Genomic DNA, 20,961 nt, shown 5'->3' on the forward strand with positions numbered 1-20,961 from the left:
CACCCGTTTCAGTACTGGCAATGTCTTAACCACAAAGAAGTCTTCAGAAATAGTCAAATGTTTTATCCATGATTGGATCAGTGTACATGGCCCACCACAAAAGTTGTTCAGTGACAATGGTGGTGAATTTAATAATGAGGAAGTGAGAGACATGGCCGAGAACTTTAATATTGAAGTTAAGACAACACCTGCTTACAGTCTGTGGAGCAATGGACTGTTAGAGCGCCATAATCAAACTCTGACGGAGATCCTACTGAAAGTCAAAGCAAGTACTGGATGTGACTGGAGCATTGCCATGGACTGGACTCTTATGGCAAAGAACTCTATGCAGGGTGTCCATGGATACAGCCCACATCAGCTGGTGTTCGGGCAGAATCCCAACCTACCCTCTGTATTAATAGACAAAGCTCCAACTCTAGAGGGCACCACCAAGAGCGAATGGATTGCCAAGCATATTTCAGCCCTGCATGCTGCAAGAAAGGCTTTTACAGAAGCGGAATGTTCAGAAAGGATACGCAGAGCACTAAAGAAGCAGCTGCGACCCATAGACGAGCGATATGAAATTGGAGACAAAGTCTTTTACAAAAGAGTGGATTGTCCAGAATGGAAAGGACCAGGAGTGGTGATTGGTCAAGATGGTGCAGTCGTTTTTGTAAGACACGGAGGCACCTGTGTCAGAGTGCATCAACTCAGATTGAGAAAAGTTACTCACGAGAATGAAGAACCTCAAATTACCTGCAATGAGGAGAACATTCAAGGACAACATACAGTGGACATCAATCAAGAGAATGTAGGAGAAGAGACTATTGCAGTAAATCCTGAGAATCATCCTTTGCCTGCTCCTGTAAATGCAGAGGCAGAGAGACAGCACACTGGGAACACCATCATAAAGACAGATCAAATTGTGACATCCAGAAAAGCTAAAGTGTTGGGGCGTGCCGGCAAAGCAACTGGGAAATACAAGAATTGGTTTAACTTGGAGCTGTTGGAGCCAGCAGAAGTGGCTGGCAACAGTGATTCAGCTGATATGTCACAGTTGGAGGATTTTCAAGTCCAGGCAGATGCTGAGGATACGGATACACACGAGGATGTTTTTGTGAGTAATGGCATGTCGTTTGATGAAGCAAAGAGAAATGAAATTATAAGCTGGAAACAAAACCAAGTGTTTGAAGAAATTGAGGACAAAGGACAAAAGTCTGCCTCCACTCATTGGGTGTGCACTCTGAAAGAAACTGAAAATGGTATAATACCTAAAGCAAGACTTGTTGCACGAGGATTTGAGGAGCTACAAGTTTCTGACATACAAAAGGACTCTCCAACCTGTGCCTCAGAGTCACTGAGACTCCTAGTGGCAGTTATATGTCAAAAACAATGGGAACTTCACTCTATGGTCATTAAAACTGCCTTTTTACAAGGAATGCAACTGTCCAGAGACATTTTTATCAAATGTCCTCCAGAGGCCAATAGCACAGGTGTGCTTTGGAAACTGAGAAAATGTGTGTATGGTTTAGCTGATGCTTCACTGTATTGGTATAACAGGGTAAAAAGCATCATGATTGAAGCAGGAGGCATTATGTCTAAGGTTGACCCTGCAGTTTTCTATTGGCTGGATGAGCTGAAAAATGTAACTGGTGTACTTGCTTGTCAAGAGCCATCAACATACTCCATATGGTCTGCCAAGCTGGAAGCGGGGACTTCGACCGAAAAGCCATCCTCGTCAGAATCGGACGAAACTGGGTTTCCCGCCTCGGAGAGCAGCGGGTCTCGCCGTGAGACAGCAGCCTCTCCCAGCACCTTCTCAAGGAATTTAACCCACCTCTCCAGGGTCGAGCAACAAAGCTGGCGACAGAACGCACATGCTTCGGGCTCCGCCAACGCTCTGCGAGCGTGAACGATCCCGAGACAGACGGGACAAGCCTCATGCTGGTCCTTCTCATGAAGCGAGAAGCCGCACCCCTGAGGACAGGGACGAATAGATGACTTCTGCTTCGCTTGTGTTAGCTTTGTGCTCATCCCGAACCACAAAGCCAGACCGAACTGCTTGAAATTAGCTCTTTGCGGGTAGACACGCTCACCAGCAGGCAGCAGTGACTAACTCCAACAAAAGCAGTTGAACTAGTTCCAAGTAGCCTTTATAAAGAGACACAGAGCTAACCAGCAGCAGCTAGCTAGCCTGACTCAAAGAGGTGTTCTTAGCGAGGTGAATAGCGTAAGAACTGAGTAATGACGATGATGACAGAAAGGTATATAGTGCAGGCGGGGTCTGTCACCTGTCGTCATCACATCATTTGACTAGGGGGCGTGATTAGAGGTGGCTTCAGCCAGGACACGCAGAGCGTGATATCCCATACTCATGTGTTGTACTGAGTGAATCGACTGAAAGGGAACAAAAAATACACAGAAGGAGTCTGATCAGCAGATTTAATATTTGTGTTGAATCAGTTATCTAGATCCTTTCAAGTTTTTTTGTGCATTTATAAATATAAAAAACATATTTTATACATTATTTCAGTTTTCTTTAATATTTGCCCACTATTTCTTACTGTGAGGACATCTCTTGTCCACAACCCTCTTCAGGTGATCCCCGCAGATTTTCTGTTAGATTTAGTTCCAGGTATGCTTGGAAATGAAGTTTCTCCTCATCTTCAGCTTTGTTGGAGACATCTGAAGAATTTTGATAACTGACTGTTAAAGGCAACAGTTCATAATTTTATCGCCTCGACCATAATCTGAAGAGAAGTAATCCCAGACCATGATGCTGACTCCACCATGTTTCATTACAGTTTTTTCTTGCTGTGAGCCTCCCTGACCAGTTTTCCTCTTTTCATTAATTTTAAAGAAATTTGTTAGAACCTTCTCCCTGGCCGGTTCTCTCGTAGGATGAAATCCTTTTGGATCTTTATAGCCTCCTAAGGACACAGATAAACAAAAGTCAGTAAAATCGTACCAACAAAACTGAACTTTATTTCAGGGTAATCAGATTCAGTAGATGTAATGTCAGGTATGAACACAAGAAGACTGAATGCTGAAACAGTACATATTAGTTTAAGGATGTTCACACAAGTGTAAACAGATGATTGGAGCATTTAATGTTTAAATACATTGCCCACAATGATTTTGTTTGTCTCATTGTTAAAGAGCGTGACTTCCTGTAAAATCATGCTCTTAGCCACAGAGACTGGGGGGCCATCAGGTTACTTTTAAGACCCACCACGTCTTTCTATGTAAAACTTAAATTTCAATATTATTCCATTAATGTATTCATTGCTTTATATTAGGGATGCCCCGATATTGAAATTTGGGACAATATTGATATCAGATATAAATATCACTGCTATGTCCAATAACCAATATTTACCAATATTCCAGAAATTTTACTTTCCTATTATTTTATATTATTTCTACTTCCTGAAAAAATTACCACATCGCTTCTCTGTTTCAGTTAAACACCCCACTGTCCTGCACTGCATTTCCGCCACATGACCAAACTATTACCACATGGAACGCTTTGTACCGTGCCAGAGTCCGGTTCTAGAGCGGGTCACACCGCTGTGAACCCATCCAGGACCCTGAAACGGACCAGAGAACTCTACCCTGGCCTGGTTACAACTGCTGTTCTCGGCACGGTTTATCTGGACCCTGGAGCGGTTCGTTTGCAGTTTGCATGCATGTCAGGCCAGCGTACCAAAAGCAGGAAGACAGGATTTGATGTAAGAGCGGCGTATATTAGTATAAGAAGCAGGAGGAAGTAGAGGAAAAACAAAATAAGAGCGTGAATCTAAAGACAAAAGAGTTTGAATATGTCTCGTTGGGATACGTAGACGAGGTGCAGGTGCATTGAACATCAAAGTAGAAACAGAAACCCTGATTAGACAGACTTTCTTCTTTGTGCTTTTTTCCTTCTTGATCAGCGCAATACTGCCCCCGAAACAATCCGTTGCAACTGCATGACTTAGTTTGGTCTGGTCTAAAAAATCTGTGTGAAAACCAACCCGGGCCAACTGAAGCTGTGAATTTACTCACTTTTATTGATCCCTGGACCGGACCAGCAGCGTGAATGCGTCCTTAAATTGTTTTCATTCAGCTGAGAAGTTTATGACTGGTTTCTCTTAAAGGAAATAAAACAATGTAAAACGAGTATAAATTCAGAAAAAAAATAATTTATCTGTTTGTTTTGCCATCACCCTAATCTTTAGCTCCCTCCACAGATTCTCAGTTAGATTCAAGTCTGGACCCCAACTGGGTCGCACCAAAACGTTAATATAATTTTCCATTTGATGAAGCTTGTTGGCAAACATTAAAAGGTTAGGATTAATCTAAATTTGCTAAGTGTAAGAACAAATTTGGCCTTAACTGTATCAGAAAGTCACTAAATAAATAATCATTAAGTAAAGTTATCAATCAGGACATCCTGTTATTTATTCTAGACGGGTAAAAAAAACAACCGTAACATTTTAAATTAGGGCGATGACGATGGGTTTTAATGTATGAAAATGTCTTCTGAAAGCGCTGTCACAAATTTCTACAATTTGCTTAATTCTACCTCTTTATTATACAAAGTAAAAAAATCATAAGACAACAATTATTCATTAACTGGTGTCCTGCATATGTGTACATGAGAGACAGACGAGGTAAATGGGTTTTTATTCACTCTTACGTGTCTCGGATTGTAAACCAAGGACTCTCCAAGCAGCCCTGCAGTACTTCTCACACTGCCAGTTTTATGCCGTTCACACAGAGCATTCCCAATCTCTTTGTCTCTCTCCCTCTTGACTTACAGTGACTCTTTTAACGAATGTCCTCCATGTCTTTCTTGTGTCACATGTACACACTCTTTCAGGCGCAGCCTTGACATGTCTGGGTGGTTTTCATCCTTGGTTTTTAGTGCTGCAGCAGAGGCGATCTGTCTCTTTCAGCCTGTAAACATTCACACACATTTTTCCAGTTAGGGCAACTTCATTTTTCTGTTGCCCTGATTCTCCATCAGTTATCCAGTTCTCCACCTTCACCAACCTTTGTTTTATTACTCCTATTTTCTTCCCTCCCCCACTCCGTCCATCAGCTTGAAAGGCTGAAACCTAGCATGTTTCAGAGTGGTGGAGTAAATGCTTCAGCCATTTTTCCCAGCCTTTATTTGTCTCTGTATGTGTGACAACTATCATAAATTAGAAAGTGCGTGATTAAGTCACGTTGAGCTTTATTTTCAGTATGTGCGTAGGAGGCTGTGCTTCATTATCTGAATCATTCGCCTGAGAGAGCACAGTCCTCATCTATTCATGCAGTCCTCTGGTTTGCCATCATAACACAAATTGTAAAGAGCACACATTAAAAAAACACACACTTCATGCTATTATGGCTGCTCCCGCTTTTTTTTTTTCCTTCACAGCATCTCGGCCAAAAATCCACAAATCAGCCACATAATTTACCAGCGTCACACTAAAAATAAAAATGTTTTTGTCTTTATTTTTACAGCGTCCTGCTGTTGTGTGGAGAAACACACACATAATATTCAGCAAATATAACCAGAATAATTCTGGAAAATTCTTGATTAGATCTTACATTTGTTACCTACAGGCCATTCTTAGACATTTTGTAACTTTTGTAGTTTTGTTCAGTTGGTAACCTGGATATTCTGATAATATTTCCACAGTTTCATACCAAACACAGTTAGTTTAAAACTTCTTCGACAAGCAGCAATTTAAACTAATATTCTGCTCATAATCTGCTGTGATTAACTTTGGTTATTTTGTTCCACTAAATAATATCTATCAGCAGGATGTTGCGTAGAGTTATTTTGGTTTGATGAGAGCTCATAATCTCTAATGTGTTAAGAGTCGACTCGGCCAAACAGATATTAGAACCACAGTAAATGATTTGACCGCTCACACTTAGCCAGGTCCTGGTTCGGCTGGAGGTTTGTTCCTGTTAAAGGAGAGTTTTCCTTTCCACTGTCTCTACATGCATGCTTAGTATGAGGGATTGCTGCAAAGTCAATGCAAGTGACTGTCCAGTTGTTACATGCTCATCCAGGAGTGAATGCTGAAAGTCACTGACCTGATGTACTCTGCTGGGTTTCCTTAGATAGAAAGCTTTTTACCCAATTTGATTAATGAACTAGACATGACTGCATTGTTTGATAATTGGGATCAATTTGGATTGTATGTCATTGTCTTGGAGTCTGCATGATTTGATTGGATTGAGCTGATTTGTTTTCTGGTAAAGTGCCTTGAGACGATATTTGTTGTGAGTTGGTGCTTTACAAATAAACTGAATTGTCCCCTTTTATTCATGAAAAAATGCAATGGTTTAAGTAAAATGGCTCTAAAATTGAAGTTGGTTGGAATGAAATGGGTGTATAAATCTGCAATCCGGCAAATTGATCAGAAGCCGCTTAAATTAGGCCAATATTTTCCATTTTCTAAATATCGGCCATTGACCTCGCAGATACACACCCAGGCTTCATATCCATGGAGTCTGCAAGCAGCACAGTGTCACTGTTGTGGTGTAGATGGTGTGAAACATGTGAGGAAGGAGTTCCAGGGTCAGAGGCCCAGAGTGGCTGAAGGCTCTGTACCCCATGGAGGCCATGTTAGTTGGAGGAACCGTGAGGCGGATTTTTCATTTTCCCCAAAACATTTTGTCCCTTCTCATTCATGTGAATCTAAGATCACCGAAATGCATTTATTCCTATTTATTTATGGGAAGAATATTGTTTTCACCACATTTGGCATTTTCGACATTTTCATACACTGAGCCTGGTTCTGCTGGAGATCTCCTCCTTTTAAAAGGGAGTTTATGTTTTCCACTGTCGCCATGTTTTTTCTCAGGAGGAGGGATTGTTGCAAAGTGAACTCCTCCATGCAATCAACTCGGTTTCCATAGATGGATACACTTTTTACTGAATTTCACTGTGCTATATTATAACTCAGACTGAATTGGATTGATCAGATTATATTTATGTTTTGAAAATTATTACAATTATACAATAATTAGGTAAAACAAAATAAAATATAATAATGGTAACATTGTGGATGTTCCAGAACCAGACAAAGGACTTAAATGAGGAATATTTTTAAAAAATGTTTTCTGTTCAAAATTCACATTTACTGAATTGTCAAATCTAAAATATATTTAATTAATTGTATTTCATTTAGCATCCTTCTGTTTTTAAATTTAGAACGAAGTGTTGGAACGTAACTTGACTAGTATTTTTCTGAAATGACCTCCATGGGAAAACTACTTCAAACACAGTTCTGGCTCCACAGTAACCCTCCTTTCGAGTCTGATTTAGGATCGACTTTACTTTGATTAATTAACATTCAGTCTTCATACCCTCTCCTTTGTCTGCCCCTCTACAGAAAACAGTGGACTGCATGACAACCATGTCCGTACCCTCCACACTGGTCAAATGCCTCTACTTGTTCTTTGACCTGCCCCACATGGCCGAAGCTCCTGTGGGCCCCACTCCGCAACCGCCACAACCCCCACCCAACCAGGAGAAGACTCCAGGCCAGGCCCACACTCAGCCAGAGCTGCCCCTTGCTGACCGCCGAGCGCTGCTCCAGAAAGTCTTTGTCCAGGTAGAAAAGAGACACGAGGACAAGTTCTCTTTAACAGTTCTTTTAGTTTTCCTCTCAGCATGTTTTTTTTGTGCTTCAACAATCAATTGATGTCTCTCTTCATATCTTTCAAAGCATAAAGAGGTGCAGAAGGATTTTTAAAACAAATATTTGTTGGAGCTTAATTGCCTCGATTTTTCTATTTGTAGAAAAGGAAAAAAATCTTGAATCCTCTTCAGTACAATTTTGATACTAGAAGGTGATGTAACGTGTATCGACACTGGTGGATACTTTTAACTCTTGTTCTTGCTGATTTAAAGTTTTTTTTAGAGATCAATGATGCCAGCTGCATCAAACACTTTCTTCATGATGAAAGGTGCTCCTTTTTAGGCTGGCGCCTTTGGCGAGGGGATAGAAAATGTCCCATTTGATTCCATTATACCTTCACAGATCCTGGTGAAGCTCTGCACCTTCGTGTCTCCAGCCGAGGAGCTGGCCCAGAAGGATGACCTGCAGCTGCTGTTCAGTGCCATAACCTCCTGGTGCCCTCCTCACAACCTGCCCTGGAGGAGGAGCGCCGGCGAAGTGCTCACCACCATCTCCCGACACGGACTCAGTGTCAATGTGGTCAAATACATACACGGTAGGACATTTATGTTGAGACGTGTGTGTTGTAGGATCTTTAGCTGCTTTTACAATGTCAGCATTCAATTGATCAATCAAATAATTAAACAGGAGGACAGATGGATTCAAAACACCCCAGAAATGGGCAAAAATGAAATTATAATTGTACAAATCAGTATAAATTTGATACAGCAACATGGGCAGACTGAATAGTTTAGTTGTTTATTTTAACTAAGTTTCCTTTTAAAAGCAACAACACTGTCAGCTGTCCTCACGTCTTTAGGACAGCTGCTGAGGTGATGGTCGTAGTAGAAAACAACACCTCACCATCAGTTTTGGCTCAGAAGAAGCCCTGAAGGCTCTGATGGACCTGTAGGATAAAAGCAAATCCAAGAAAGAGGTCGACAGGGAGGAACATTGCTCATGAGACTATTCTATGTCAACTCGAAGAGGAATCTCCAGCTTTTTCTCTTTATGAATAGTTCAAGCTTTTGGCACAAAGACAGGTGGAAAACAATGAAGAATTCCTTTCTTGTCTGTAAATCCATGATGAAAGCGAGCACACAATATGTTTTTAATAACTTTTATGTTTTTCTCACAAATTTTCTCTCTACCATCTCTTTCTAGAGAAGGAATGTCTGTCCACATGTGTCCAAAACATGCAGCAGTCTGACGATCTCTCCCCTCTGGAGATTGTTGAGATGTTCACCGGCCTCTCCTGCTTCCTCAAAGACTCCAGCAACGTGTCGCAGACGCTGTTGGATGATTTCAGGATGTGCCAAGGTTATACATTCCTCTGCGACCTCATGCTCAGGTACAGCCATCAGCTCCGTGTGGTTTTCTTCATTTGGTCGTTCACTTTTTACCCAGAAATATCTAAAAATCCTGTTTTCCAGGCTGGAACAGGCTAAAGAAGATGAATCTAAAGACGCTCTGAAGGATCTGGTGAACTTGGTAACTTGTCTGTGCACGTATGGGGTGACGGAGCTGAAACCTGCCGGCCTCACCACTGGAGCCCCCTTCCTGCTGCCAGGGTTTGTTCTCCCTCAGCCATCTGGGAAAGGTATGGTACCGGAACCGACAAAGCTTTCTAAATAGAGGTTTTATTTCTATTCACAAGACTGATGATTAATGACATGATGAGCCTCAGAATGATCCTGTTATTGTGTTCACATCTTAGTCTGCTGAGCTGCTGAGGACTAACCCATGGAGGCTCATTGCATTTCAGAATGTAAAGGTTGTAGCAGCTGCAGTTTCTGGATGTGAAACATCTTTAAAAGTGTCTGGAAAACAGCTGCATTCAGGAACTAAATGAATCAGTATCTGGTTCACTTAAAAAGCGTTTATGTTGTGGATGGTCATTAATCAATATTATTTTTTAATAGTTCTGTTTATAATCGTTGAACTTTAACATACGTATAAGACGTAAAAAAAACTGCAACATGACAAACTTAAAAGTGGGGCTGAAACAGATAATCGGATCAATTGTGATTAATCGATTATTGAAATAATTGAATTTTAGAATACTGACTCTAAAACATGACATTTGCTGAAGGAACAATCCACTCAGGGCAGTAATTAGGTCAAAACTGTACAAAAAATAAATACATTTAACATAAACACCCTTTGTCTGTAAATATGCTCTATCCAGAACTCCTCAAATGGCATAGCTTTAGCTTCACCTGGTTCTAACTCTGTAAAAAAGCTCTAATAATTACAGGTTGCTTGTCCTCTTCAGGTTGGAGGGGAGTTCCTGCCTCAAGTGGAGGAGTTTAAGTATCTCGGGGTCTTGTTCACGAGTGAGGGAAGAATGGAGCGGGAGATCGACAGACGGATCGGTGCGGCTGCCGCAGTAATGGGGCGCTGTGCCGGTCCGTTGTGGTGAAGAGAGAGCTGAGCCGAAAAGCGAAGCTCTCGATTTACGGGTCGGTCTACATTCCTACCCTCACCTATGGCCATGAACTTTGGGTCATGACCGAAAGAACGAGATCCCGGATACAAGCGGCTGAAATGAGCTTCCTCCATAGGGTGGCCGGGCACTCCCTTAGAGAGTAGGGTGAGGAGCTCGGACATTCGGGAGGGGCTCGGAGTAGAGCCGCTGCTCCTCCACATCGAGAGGAGCCAGTTGAAGTGGCTCGGGCATCTATACCAGATGCCTCCTGGACGCCTTCCTCGGGAGGTGTTCCAGGCACGTCCCACCGGGAGGAGGCCCAGGGGACGGCCCAGGACACGCTGGAGGGACTATGTCTCTCGGCTGGCCTGGGAACGCCTTGGGCTCCCCTGGAGGAGCTGGAGGAGGTGTCTGGAGAGAGGGACGTCTGGGCATCTCTGCTGAGTCTGCTGCCCCCGCGACCCGGTCCCGGATAAAGCGGAAGATGACGAGTACGAGTAATTAGGCTTTGCTATCCGATCAATAGAAAAAATATTCGACAGAGTAATTGATTAGCAAAATAATCGTTAGTTGTAGCTCTACTAAAAAAAATTTTTTAAAGTGTAGTTCAATAGCAGGTACTTTGGAACACAATTATGACAAGATGGATAAAAGAAATGCTTGTAAGTTATGGACTCAATAAATGAATAAATCACACACAGATGTGGTTCAGAATCATGTTATAATCAAGAGTCACTAAAAATCAAAGAGAAATCAGCATTGCTGACTTGCTGCAGCATTTCTATCTCTGTGTATTTTGTCTTCCAGCAGACCGCAGACTTCTCCAAACCCAACATGTCCCATCTCAGGTAGAGGCTGAAAGCTTAAAAAGATCAAATTAAAAACAATCTCCTCAGCTTTCAGGTGACAGGTCAAGCTCCCTGTTCCTCCTCAGTTTTCTTCTCAGTTATTACAACTGTAACCATGCAAATTAACTTTCTCTGCTCTAAATGTTTTACACAGTCCTACGGACGCTTTACATGATCTGTTCATATAGATGAAACATCTCTTTATATGCAGTTCTACAATTGTTTTATGATGTAAGTGTACAGCTATTTTCTGGCTGTAACCTTAAGCTTCCAGGGTAAAAATATGACCTGCAGCAGCAGAGCACCATGCCGATCGGTGGGTTGATCCGTCACCTCGGCCCGATATTTGATCCAAAAATGAAGTCAGTTAGGGTTAGTACTAATACTAATATAAGATCTAATACTAATATAAGATCATAGCAGCCCTATCTCTCTTTTCTGTTATTCACCTTCGTGTTTTTTCACTGTAGTAATCAAGCTTTAATTTATTAGCATTAGGCTAAACGATTACCTTACGGCTAATCACTGTATGAAGTTTTCACTGAAGCTATAAAGAGCTTTTTGTAAATCCTGTTTTGTACATGCGTCAATTAATGGCTTGTTTATAGGTTGTATAGAGCATGTCTGCAGGGATGCTCTAATCCTCAGAAGTGAAGATGTTCCTTCACCTTTTCCATTCACCTAACTGGAGAGATGTTCTTGGGTGGAAGACTTGCCGACTCTCAACACTTTACCTGCTGGAATTACTTGCAGAAAGGTCTTCTTGTGTATCCCTCCTACTCTCATCTCCCGGCTTGATCGTTATCTGGGAAATGACTTTGATGCTTGGCTGATCCCAGTAAGCTTAACCTGTTTGACAGACACCATGCTGCTCGTCACGCTGCTGCAGATGAACCCCTCTAAGCCTCCTGAATACAAAAAAGAACCTGTTCCGCTTCACCTTCTGTGTTGAACGTTCTTAGTTTGTTTTACAGAAAAGGCTCCAGGTTCTGCATAACTTTCAAATTAGTTACAAAACTTATTTTATTTATTAACCAAGAAGGCAACAGTTCTGCAGTTTTATAAGAATAGCTCAGAAAGAGGTGCCAGATATTTGCTTTACAGTGTGTATGGTAACTTTTCCACCTACTCGTCATGACAAAGTCGAACACTGCCAAGATCTAGAGAGAGTGCCTTATTTTACATGCACTAAAAACAGAGTTCAGTCTGGAAGCCTGTTTTAAGCCCACAGAGAAACACTTATGTTTACCCAATTAATGACGGGTCTGACTGTGTGGAAAGTCATTACGCTAAGCCCTCATGGTAAGGGGGGTCTGCTTACATGCCTAATTAAGCTGCCACATTCACTTAGCTTCTCTGTGGGCTTCAGTCTGAGGGACTAAACATGTCAGTGTCAGCATCCTCATGTGTCCTCCTGCTCAGGAGTCAAAGCTTAAGTTCTCAGGTTAGATACTAAACACAAAAAGTCTGAAAGGGGCTTTTAAAATGATCAACCTTACACAGGACCTGAAGAGCAGAAAGCAGGAAAATATTAGTGTTTGTAATATTTGAGAGCACAGTAGTTCATTTAAAAGGAAAATTATTATACACACACACACACACACACACACACTCTTCTAAGGAACTACCTAAGGAAAGACCCAGAAAGAACCCACACATGCAGGCAAACAACATGCAAACTCCGTGCCTGGGATTTCAACCTGGGACCTTCTGGCTGCAACAGTGCTAACTCCACGCCTCTGTTCATCCCCCAAGGGAACGTTAGTTGATCACTGGCTGCCTGATTGGTGCATCAACAGTGCGATAGTCTATTAAGTGTATTTTTCATTATCTCTCCCAAAGATCTCTTGGAAGAACCTAAAGTTATATAAAAATATGACGTTCATCAGAGGTGCTGAAACAGTAAAACCCAAATTAAGTTCTTCAGCTAAATCATTTCCTGTGGTGTTTATGAGTTAAAAAGAGGAAGGACAGGATTAGTTATGTAAAATGGTAAAGAAAACGCCCATAAATTGAATGTTAGTAAAGAACTGCCTGTTTAATTACATGCATGCTAGTTTAAACATTCAATGAAAACAAGAAAGCGAATATTTGAATATTGTGGCTACATGGAACTGGGGGACATTTTCTCAGATATTCTAATATTATCTAATACATTTTCTTATAAAAAAAAATTGTAGAGTCATACTTAAATTAGAATACGCACTCTGATGAGCCCCGTTTATGACATTAAAAGTCTTTTTAGACATACTTTTCAGTAGGCTCACATTAACGTATTTGTCTGATGTAATATTCTATCTTTAAATGTTTTCATTCAGTTGTAAGCGGAAAATCATCATAATTATCAGAAATAAAGGCTTGAAAACCTCAATCTGTGTGAAATTATTCTATATAATGTGTTTTATTTAGTGAACTGAGTTACTGAACTAAATGAACGTTTCATATATTGTAATGTATTGAATATGACTAGTTTTTTTTTTTTTTGTAGCAATTAAAAATGTTTGCCAGTTTATATGACAGGATTTACTTAGAAGCCTCTGGGTCATGGGACTCTGCTAGGAGCCCTCCTATATGAGAAAGGACATATGGCTGAACTCTGACTGGTTTGTCTGTTAGCTGAATACAAAAAAATATTTAACTGAAGATTTCAAATTAGGTACTATACACTGTGAAGCATAGTGGTGGTGGCATCATGCTGAGTTTCGGTTTCTTTTCCATTGACACTGATGCATCGCACAAATTTAAAACTCATCAGGTTCAATCCTCAACAACAGCTAGAACTGAACCCATGGCCTGTTGAAAGCGGGTTCTGTCCCCAACAACCAGCTTGTTAAAATGAAGGGTACCGAGTTCGGTACTTTTACAGGTACGGCCCTAATACCGTCTGTACTACAGAGTACCGATTCACGTAAAATCAAACTGTACCATATTTCGGTACCTAGACGCAGCATCATTGTGACACTGAGGGAGTGGAAGAGTGGACAACTCCATGCCGGACATGAACAGAGCATTGCACGCACAAATGCGTAATGACGTCAGGAGCCACTGGTACCCCAACAAAGCTCAGCTGATAGAAAGCGTGCGAAATTATGGCTCCACTTTTCAAAATGCAGTGCAGACCTGCAGATTGCTGCAATATTTGTGACGTGAAGTGCAAGGCCTGCGGCGGGAATCAAATGTGAAAGGTTATCCATCTGTAGGTGCATGTATATATCTGAGCCTGGATGTATAATTCAGAACCTGTGTGGATAACAGAAAATCCACAAAAAACACAAACTGGTTCACCTCATCCTTGTTTATAAAACTCTGTATTATCTTGTTTTGTTATAAGAGCTTCAAGCACACCATTAAAACACTTAGAGTATTATAACCTTCATGCCCGTTAGTGCATGTAAACGTCGCTGTAACCAGTCAGGACCCTAATGCTCACTTTTTAAAATCTTTTTACAAGTAATGGTTCCAGCAGTAATGTCTCTTTATATTTCCCACTAAACGATTGTCCTTCTCTTCCGCAGGTCACACTGTTCGAAATATCCAGGCCTTTTCCGTGCTCCAGAACGCCTTCCTGAGGGCCAGAACAAGCCGTCTGGCCTGCATGCTGCTGGACGCCATCGGGAACATCTATGCGGCGGAGCCGGCAAACTACTTCATCTTGGAGTCCCAGCACACCCTATCGCAGTTTGCAGAGCGTGTAGCCAAACTTCCCGAACCCCAGGCCAAGTACTTCGAACTCTTAGAGTTTGTTGTCTTCAGCCTCAACTACGTGCCGTGTAAGGAGCTCTTCAGTGTTTGCGTGCTGCTGAAATCGAGCACGTCGCTCTCCTGCAGCATCACCGCCACCAGAACGCTGCTGAAGCTGGCTAGGCACGACCCGGTGTTCAGCGACGTGCTGCGGGAGGTCGGCCTCCTGGAGGTAATGGTGAACCTGTTGCACAAGTACGCCGCCTTGCTGAAAGACCCGGCTTCGCAACAGCAGCCGCAAAATAATGACCAAGGTGAGAAGAAATTATTCATGAAGATTATGTGGTTTTAGTTTTTTTCTGTCTGGATAATTTAGGGATTTTTTTGTTTTTAATTTGCAACAGATGGGCTAAATTCAAAGCTTAATGTCAGATGACTAGTGGAATAGATCGTAATTAAACAAATCCAGAAAACAAGAACTGAGCTTCCATTGTCTTGTAATTTGTAAAAAGATTGATTTGATTGGAGGCATAAATAACAGACTGGCTTTGCAAAAGGATAAAGTGTGATATATTTCACCCAAATGTTGCAATTTTGTTTATTTGGCTCATTTTTACAGTAATTAATAGAAACTCAAGTAGAAAAACAGACCTAGCCGTGCTTACAGTGCCCGGCAAAAGTATTTATACCATTCACCTTGAAGTTTTTCATATTTTCTCACATTTCTACCACAAACTTTAAAATTTTATTGGGATTTCACGTGACAGACCAACACAAAGTAAACAGCATTAATCAGAGAAGCAGCCAAGAGGCCCATGTCTTCTCTAGAGGAGCTAAAGAGATCCACAGCTCAGGTGGGAGAATCTGTTTACAGGACCACTAGTAGTCGGGGACTCTGCAAATCTGGGCTCCAGGAAGAGTGGCAAGACGAAAGCAATTGTTGAAAGAAAACCATAAGATGTCCTGTTTACAGTTTCCAACAAGCCAGGTAGGAGATGGTGAAACATGGTGTTGGCAGCATCATGCTGTGGGGATTTGTTTCTTCAGTTTGGACAGGGAAGCTGATCAAAGTTGATGAGAAGATGGACGGAAATAAATACCAGGCAAAGCTGGAAGAAATCCCGTTATATTCCGGGGTTCCCACCTTCCTGCAGGTGAAAGACCATGATCATACAGCCAGAGCTACAAGGAAATGGTTTAGATCAAGGCATATTGATGGCCCAGTCAAAATCCAGACCTACATTTATCTAGGAATCTGTGGCAAGACTTAAAAAAGTTGTCTTAAACAGTCTTAAAAAATGATTTCCTGAGCTCTGACTGAGCTTGAGCTATTTTACAAAGAAAAATGCTCTAAATCTGTTAAATGTTAATCTCTAAAGGTGGAAAGCTGCTAGAGAGAATAAGTGAAAACTTAATCTCTGTAGGAAAATAAAAACATTTTTATCTAAAATATTTGTAGCATTTTTTTTTAATTCTTGCAGTCCTAGATGTAAAAAGTCATGTTTAAAGAATTGCATCCAACTGTGCTGAATGATACTAAAACCCTCTGAGTTTGTAATATTTTACTTGTGTAGGTTATCTACAGATCTTCATTGTGTATCTGTTATTTTCTACACTCAGCTGACTGCAAAAACAACCTAATAGCAGAGGAGCAGAAACAGTTAGCCTGGCTGGTGATGGAAACTCTGACTGTGCTCCTGCAGGGCTCCAACACCACCAACACTAACGCAGGTAAACACACTCACACTCTGCAAGCACACATGCAGTATGCTTTCAGTGGGTCAGGAAATGCGTTTGAACTCCAGGCAGAGTGTATATAAAAATCTCCACAGCCATTTATGCACAAGGAGCTCCAAAACTGCAGTTTGGTGGGTTGTAAATCCTTTAAGGCAAGCACATCTTCAAATGCCGTCCTCTCAAATGGTAAATGGACTGAACTAATATATAGCCCTTTTCCAGTCATACAGACCACTCAAAGCGCTTTACACTAGAGCCACATTCACCCAATTGCACTCACTAACGCTCACACATTCATACACCGATACGCTGATCGGTAGGCTTAAGTGCCTTGCCCAGGGGCACATCGACATATGGCAGGAGGAAGCTGCAACCTTCTGAATGCAAGACGACTACTCTTCCTACTGAGCCACAGTCGCCTCAAAGCCATCCATCAAATGTCCATCCATCCATCCATCCATCCACCCACACACACACACACACACTCTTGTTTTGCTATATGTAGTGAGGACCATGTGTTGACTCCCATTGACTTCCATTGATTTTCAGTCATTTTCAACCCTTTCTATGCCCTAACCCTGACAATAACCCTAAACCTAACCATTACCAGTGCATCCCTAACCTTAACCTAAACTCAATTCACACCTTAGTCCTAAACCTAACCGTTAGCAAAATAGGTCGTGAGGACCAGCAAAATGTCCTCACTTTGGTACAAATGGTCCTCAATTAGATGGTGAAATCGGGAAAATGGTTCTCACTGTGATGCCAAGACAGGAACACACACACACACACACACACACACATACATACATACATACATACATACATACATACATACATAATCAGTAACTGTTGTTTTTAATTAACCCTCCAAATATCCACAACTCCCATTTGTTTGCTTTCACTTATCCACCATGGAAAAGTCTTGTTAAGCATACCAATAATTCTCTACCAGACAAAGAGCTTCTGAGCTTTGCCTGCCAACCTTCCAACAAACTCTGAAAACAAGGATGAAAAAAAAGTCTTTCTACAGATCTGGTGTGTGTGTGTGTGTGTGTGTGTGTGTGTGTGTGTTCCTGTCTTGGCATCACAGTGAGAACCATTTTCCCGATTTCACCATCTAATTGAGGACCATTTGTACCAAAGTGAAGACATTTTGCTGGTCCTCACGACCTATTTTGCTAACGGTTAGGTTTAGGACTAAGGTATGAATTGACTTTAGGTTAAGGTTAGGGTTAGGTAAGCACTGGTAATGGTTAGGTTTAGGGTTATTGTCAGGGTTAGGGCATAGAAAGGGTTGAAAATGACTGAAAATCAATGGAAGTCAATGGGAGTCAACACATGGTCCTCACTACATATAGCAAAACAAGAGTGTGTGTGTGTGTGTGTGTGACTCAGTCTGCTGGGGGAACTTGTTGAGTCACGACTATAACCAGCTCTCTTTGACCCCGGTGATGACTGTTTGTCGTCGATAGAACAACACATGACGTGGGAGATATTTGTAGCTCTTCACTCTGATTACATTTTCATTTTACACCTGGAGCTATTAGCTGGGCCACTCTGACGTGGAGAGACTTCAAACAACTGTTCAAAGGATTTCATTGCCATATTAAAATAAAAGAAGAATCGAGGCCCTGGCTGCAGTTAAAATAAGAAAAGATGGAGGTGCTTGGATAAAGAAAATCATAATAATAAAAAAATGTGATTTATGCTCTTAGAATCTGAGGTGGGATTAGTAACTAACTCCAGTATGCGTACTGTAAATGAATGAAGAAAACCGTATAAAGGGACGTTTCATGGACCTACAGTAATAGTATGGAATGCTGTTACCATTACAAAACATAATTACACATGACTGTTTATATGTTTGGTGTTTCTGTAACTCAGTCATTCAGTTTTAAGCCTAAGCTTGACGTACTTTCTCACATTTTGTTTAAACATAAACTAATTCAGAACCAGCCTGACTGAGCCCCCAACCTTGAGTTTTAAAGCTCTGTGTTTAAATTTATACTTAACTCTAAAAGATTTCTGCCGTGCTCTAAAACTAGTTGCGGGCCTCACACAATTCAATTCATTTCAATTCAATTCAGTTTTATTTATATAGCACCAATTCAAAACACATGTTGTCTCAAGGCACTTCACAAAAGTCAGGTTCATACATTCCAATTAATCCTAACAATTGAACAGTGCAGTCGGAGTTAACTTTTTATTCAAATTGGATAAAAAGTTTTTCTATCTAAGGAAACCCAGCAGATTGCATCCAGTCAGCAACTTGCAGCATTCACTCCTCCTGGATGAGCATGTAGAGACAGTGGACAGTCACTGACGTTGACTTTGCAGCAATCCCTCATACTGAGCATGCATGTAGCGACAGTGGAGAGGAAAAACTCCCTTTTAACAGGAAGAAACCTCCAGCAGAACCAGGCTCAGAGTGAGCGACCATCTGCCATGACCTACTGGGGGTTTGAGAGAACAGAGCAGAGACACAAAAAGGACACAGAAGCACTGATCCAGGAGTACTTTCTATGGGAAGGAAAAGTAAATGTTAATGGATGTAGCTCCTTTAGTCGTTTCACCTAGAAAGAAAGAACAGATAAACTCTGAGCCAGTTTTCAAGGTTAGAGTCTGAAAGATACCACATATAATTAGTTACAGTTAAGCTCAGTCAATTTCCATGTCTAGGAGAGAGAAAGGGTTAAACACTGAAAGACAGGGCTATGTGGGTCATCGGTAGAGGGTGAGCATTAAGTTGTTGGCAACAGAAGCTTGGACGATTCCCCTCTTCAGAAAGGTGTCACAGGCAGACACAGAGCCAGGCCAGGTGTAGCTTCTAGGAAAAGAAAAGAGAGAACAAAGTTAAAAGCTGAAATAACAGCAAACAATGCAAAATTGGAGAGTAGTGTGAGAATGTAGCAAAGAGGGTGAAAGTGGTGATTATGTCCTCCAGCAGCCTAAGCCTATAGCAGCATAACTACACAGTTTCAGTTCAGATTATTTAGTTAAACGGCGCTTATTTACAACAATGTCGTCTCAAGGCACCCCACAAAGGGTCCCACTGATGGTCATTGTTATACTAAAAACCACAATGATTGGGATACCTCCCTCTGTCAGACTGATTATAACCATTGGAAAAGGGGAGCCTAATTTACTTAAGGTAGTTTACTGACTTATTTTTACAAAATAACAGGTATTTACACATTTTATTTGGCGTCTTTTCATGCGAGGACTAAGATTCTCCATTTCTCTTTTCTCTCTCAGCTCTGTTCAGAGAGTTCGGCGGCGCTCGCTGTGTCCACAACATCGTGAAGTACAGTCAGTGTCGGGAACACGCCCTGCTCATCATCCAGCAGCTCGTCTTGTCGCCCAGCGGTGACGACGACATGGGAACGCTGCTGGGCCTCATGCACTCGGCCCCATCCAGTGAGCTGCAGCTGAAGACTGACATCCTGAGGGTAGAAACTCAAACACTAACTGTTGCTTTAGCCCAAAACTCCAACACTGCAGTTCTTTTTTACTGAATTGTTTGTGTTTATGTGCATCGTTACAGGCTGTCCTGTAACCTGTAACTCGCACTGTTTAAAAGAACACATAAGCTGTTTTTTTCTCACTGTCTCACATTAAATGAGACCAAATGTTTACTGCTCAGCACCAATTATTTCTATTTGCTAATTTCCAGAATAGTAAGAAACCTTTCTTACTTTATTCAAAGTCTCTAAGATTGCCACGCCTTCAAAACAATTAAGCACTGATAATTCAATTCAGCTCAATTCAAAAATACATAAATAATCCCAAAGTCAAATGAAATGTCCAGCTTTGATTATTTGGCTGTTTCATTAATTAAATTATTATGCATCCAGAAGGAATCGACCAAAATAAAGTCCGAACCATAACCTTGTCAGTAAATCCCAGTAAGAACGTTGAGTCAGGAAGGTGAGTGATTTTAAAAATCAATATGCATTTGTAGCGCTGCACACAGTAATTGCTTCAAAGCAGGATCTCTGAGAGTTCAGTGCACATAAAAGCTGCGACTGTACACACACTTTCGCACACTCGCAGGATGAGAGGCCGGCTCATTTTCTCAGGCATAATTGCATTTTTTAACTCCCTCCCTACAGATGAAGTAAATCTCAGGCCTTCCGAGGGCTTCGCCTGGATTAACTTGTCAGCATTTTACTTCAATTTCACTAATCATTTTAATTATCACCATAAAAGAACCTGTGCTGAGCTCACATCCTGTTTAACTCGACTAAAATATGCTCTTTATTTGTGTACTGTAACACTCAGAAATTCAGATAAATCTTTGGCTCAACCCTGTGAAAGTCCTCATTTGACTGTTTACAGGGGAGAAAAATCTATCAGGGGTTTGTTGCATTAATCCTTCAGCGATTTCACATCGCTCGTAAAATTAACGCCCCACACCATAACTTTGTTAGTGCACAGCTGCAGCCTGGTGGTGATTTCCCAGTGTGAAGTTGGAGGAAGACAGCGTCTCCAACATCCTGTGATAGATTTCATTAAACTTTGTGCTGACTCTGGCAGAACTTGTTAAATGCAGCAGGAAACAGCTGGTTTTACTTCTGCTTTGCTCTCTCCTGCTCATTTCTTATAGGTACATGTTAGC

At 41.4% G+C, this 20,961-nt stretch overlaps 1 protein-coding gene across 6 annotated transcripts in view; it reads left to right on the forward strand.

The window, feature by feature from the left end:
• wdfy3 (WD repeat and FYVE domain containing 3) overlaps positions 1–20,961 on the forward strand; it is a 154,199-nt gene that overhangs the window by 40,387 nt on the left and 92,851 nt on the right. For all 6 annotated transcript variants that reach the window (XM_047380824.1, XM_047380823.1, XM_047380825.1 and 3 more), the window contains exons 5-11: positions 7,359–7,580; positions 8,010–8,202; positions 8,811–8,997; positions 9,080–9,246; positions 14,438–14,917; positions 16,224–16,334; positions 19,599–19,792. In XM_047380824.1, coding sequence (XP_047236780.1) covers positions 7,359–7,580; positions 8,010–8,202; positions 8,811–8,997; positions 9,080–9,246; positions 14,438–14,917; positions 16,224–16,334; positions 19,599–19,792 — 1,554 coding nt within the window. The remainder of the gene's footprint in view (positions 1–7,358; positions 7,581–8,009; positions 8,203–8,810; positions 8,998–9,079; positions 9,247–14,437; positions 14,918–16,223; positions 16,335–19,598; positions 19,793–20,961) is intronic.

This window comes from Girardinichthys multiradiatus, chromosome 12 (assembly GCF_021462225.1).
Source record: "Girardinichthys multiradiatus isolate DD_20200921_A chromosome 12, DD_fGirMul_XY1, whole genome shotgun sequence".
Classification (NCBI taxonomy): Eukaryota; Metazoa; Chordata; class Actinopteri; order Cyprinodontiformes; family Goodeidae; genus Girardinichthys; species Girardinichthys multiradiatus.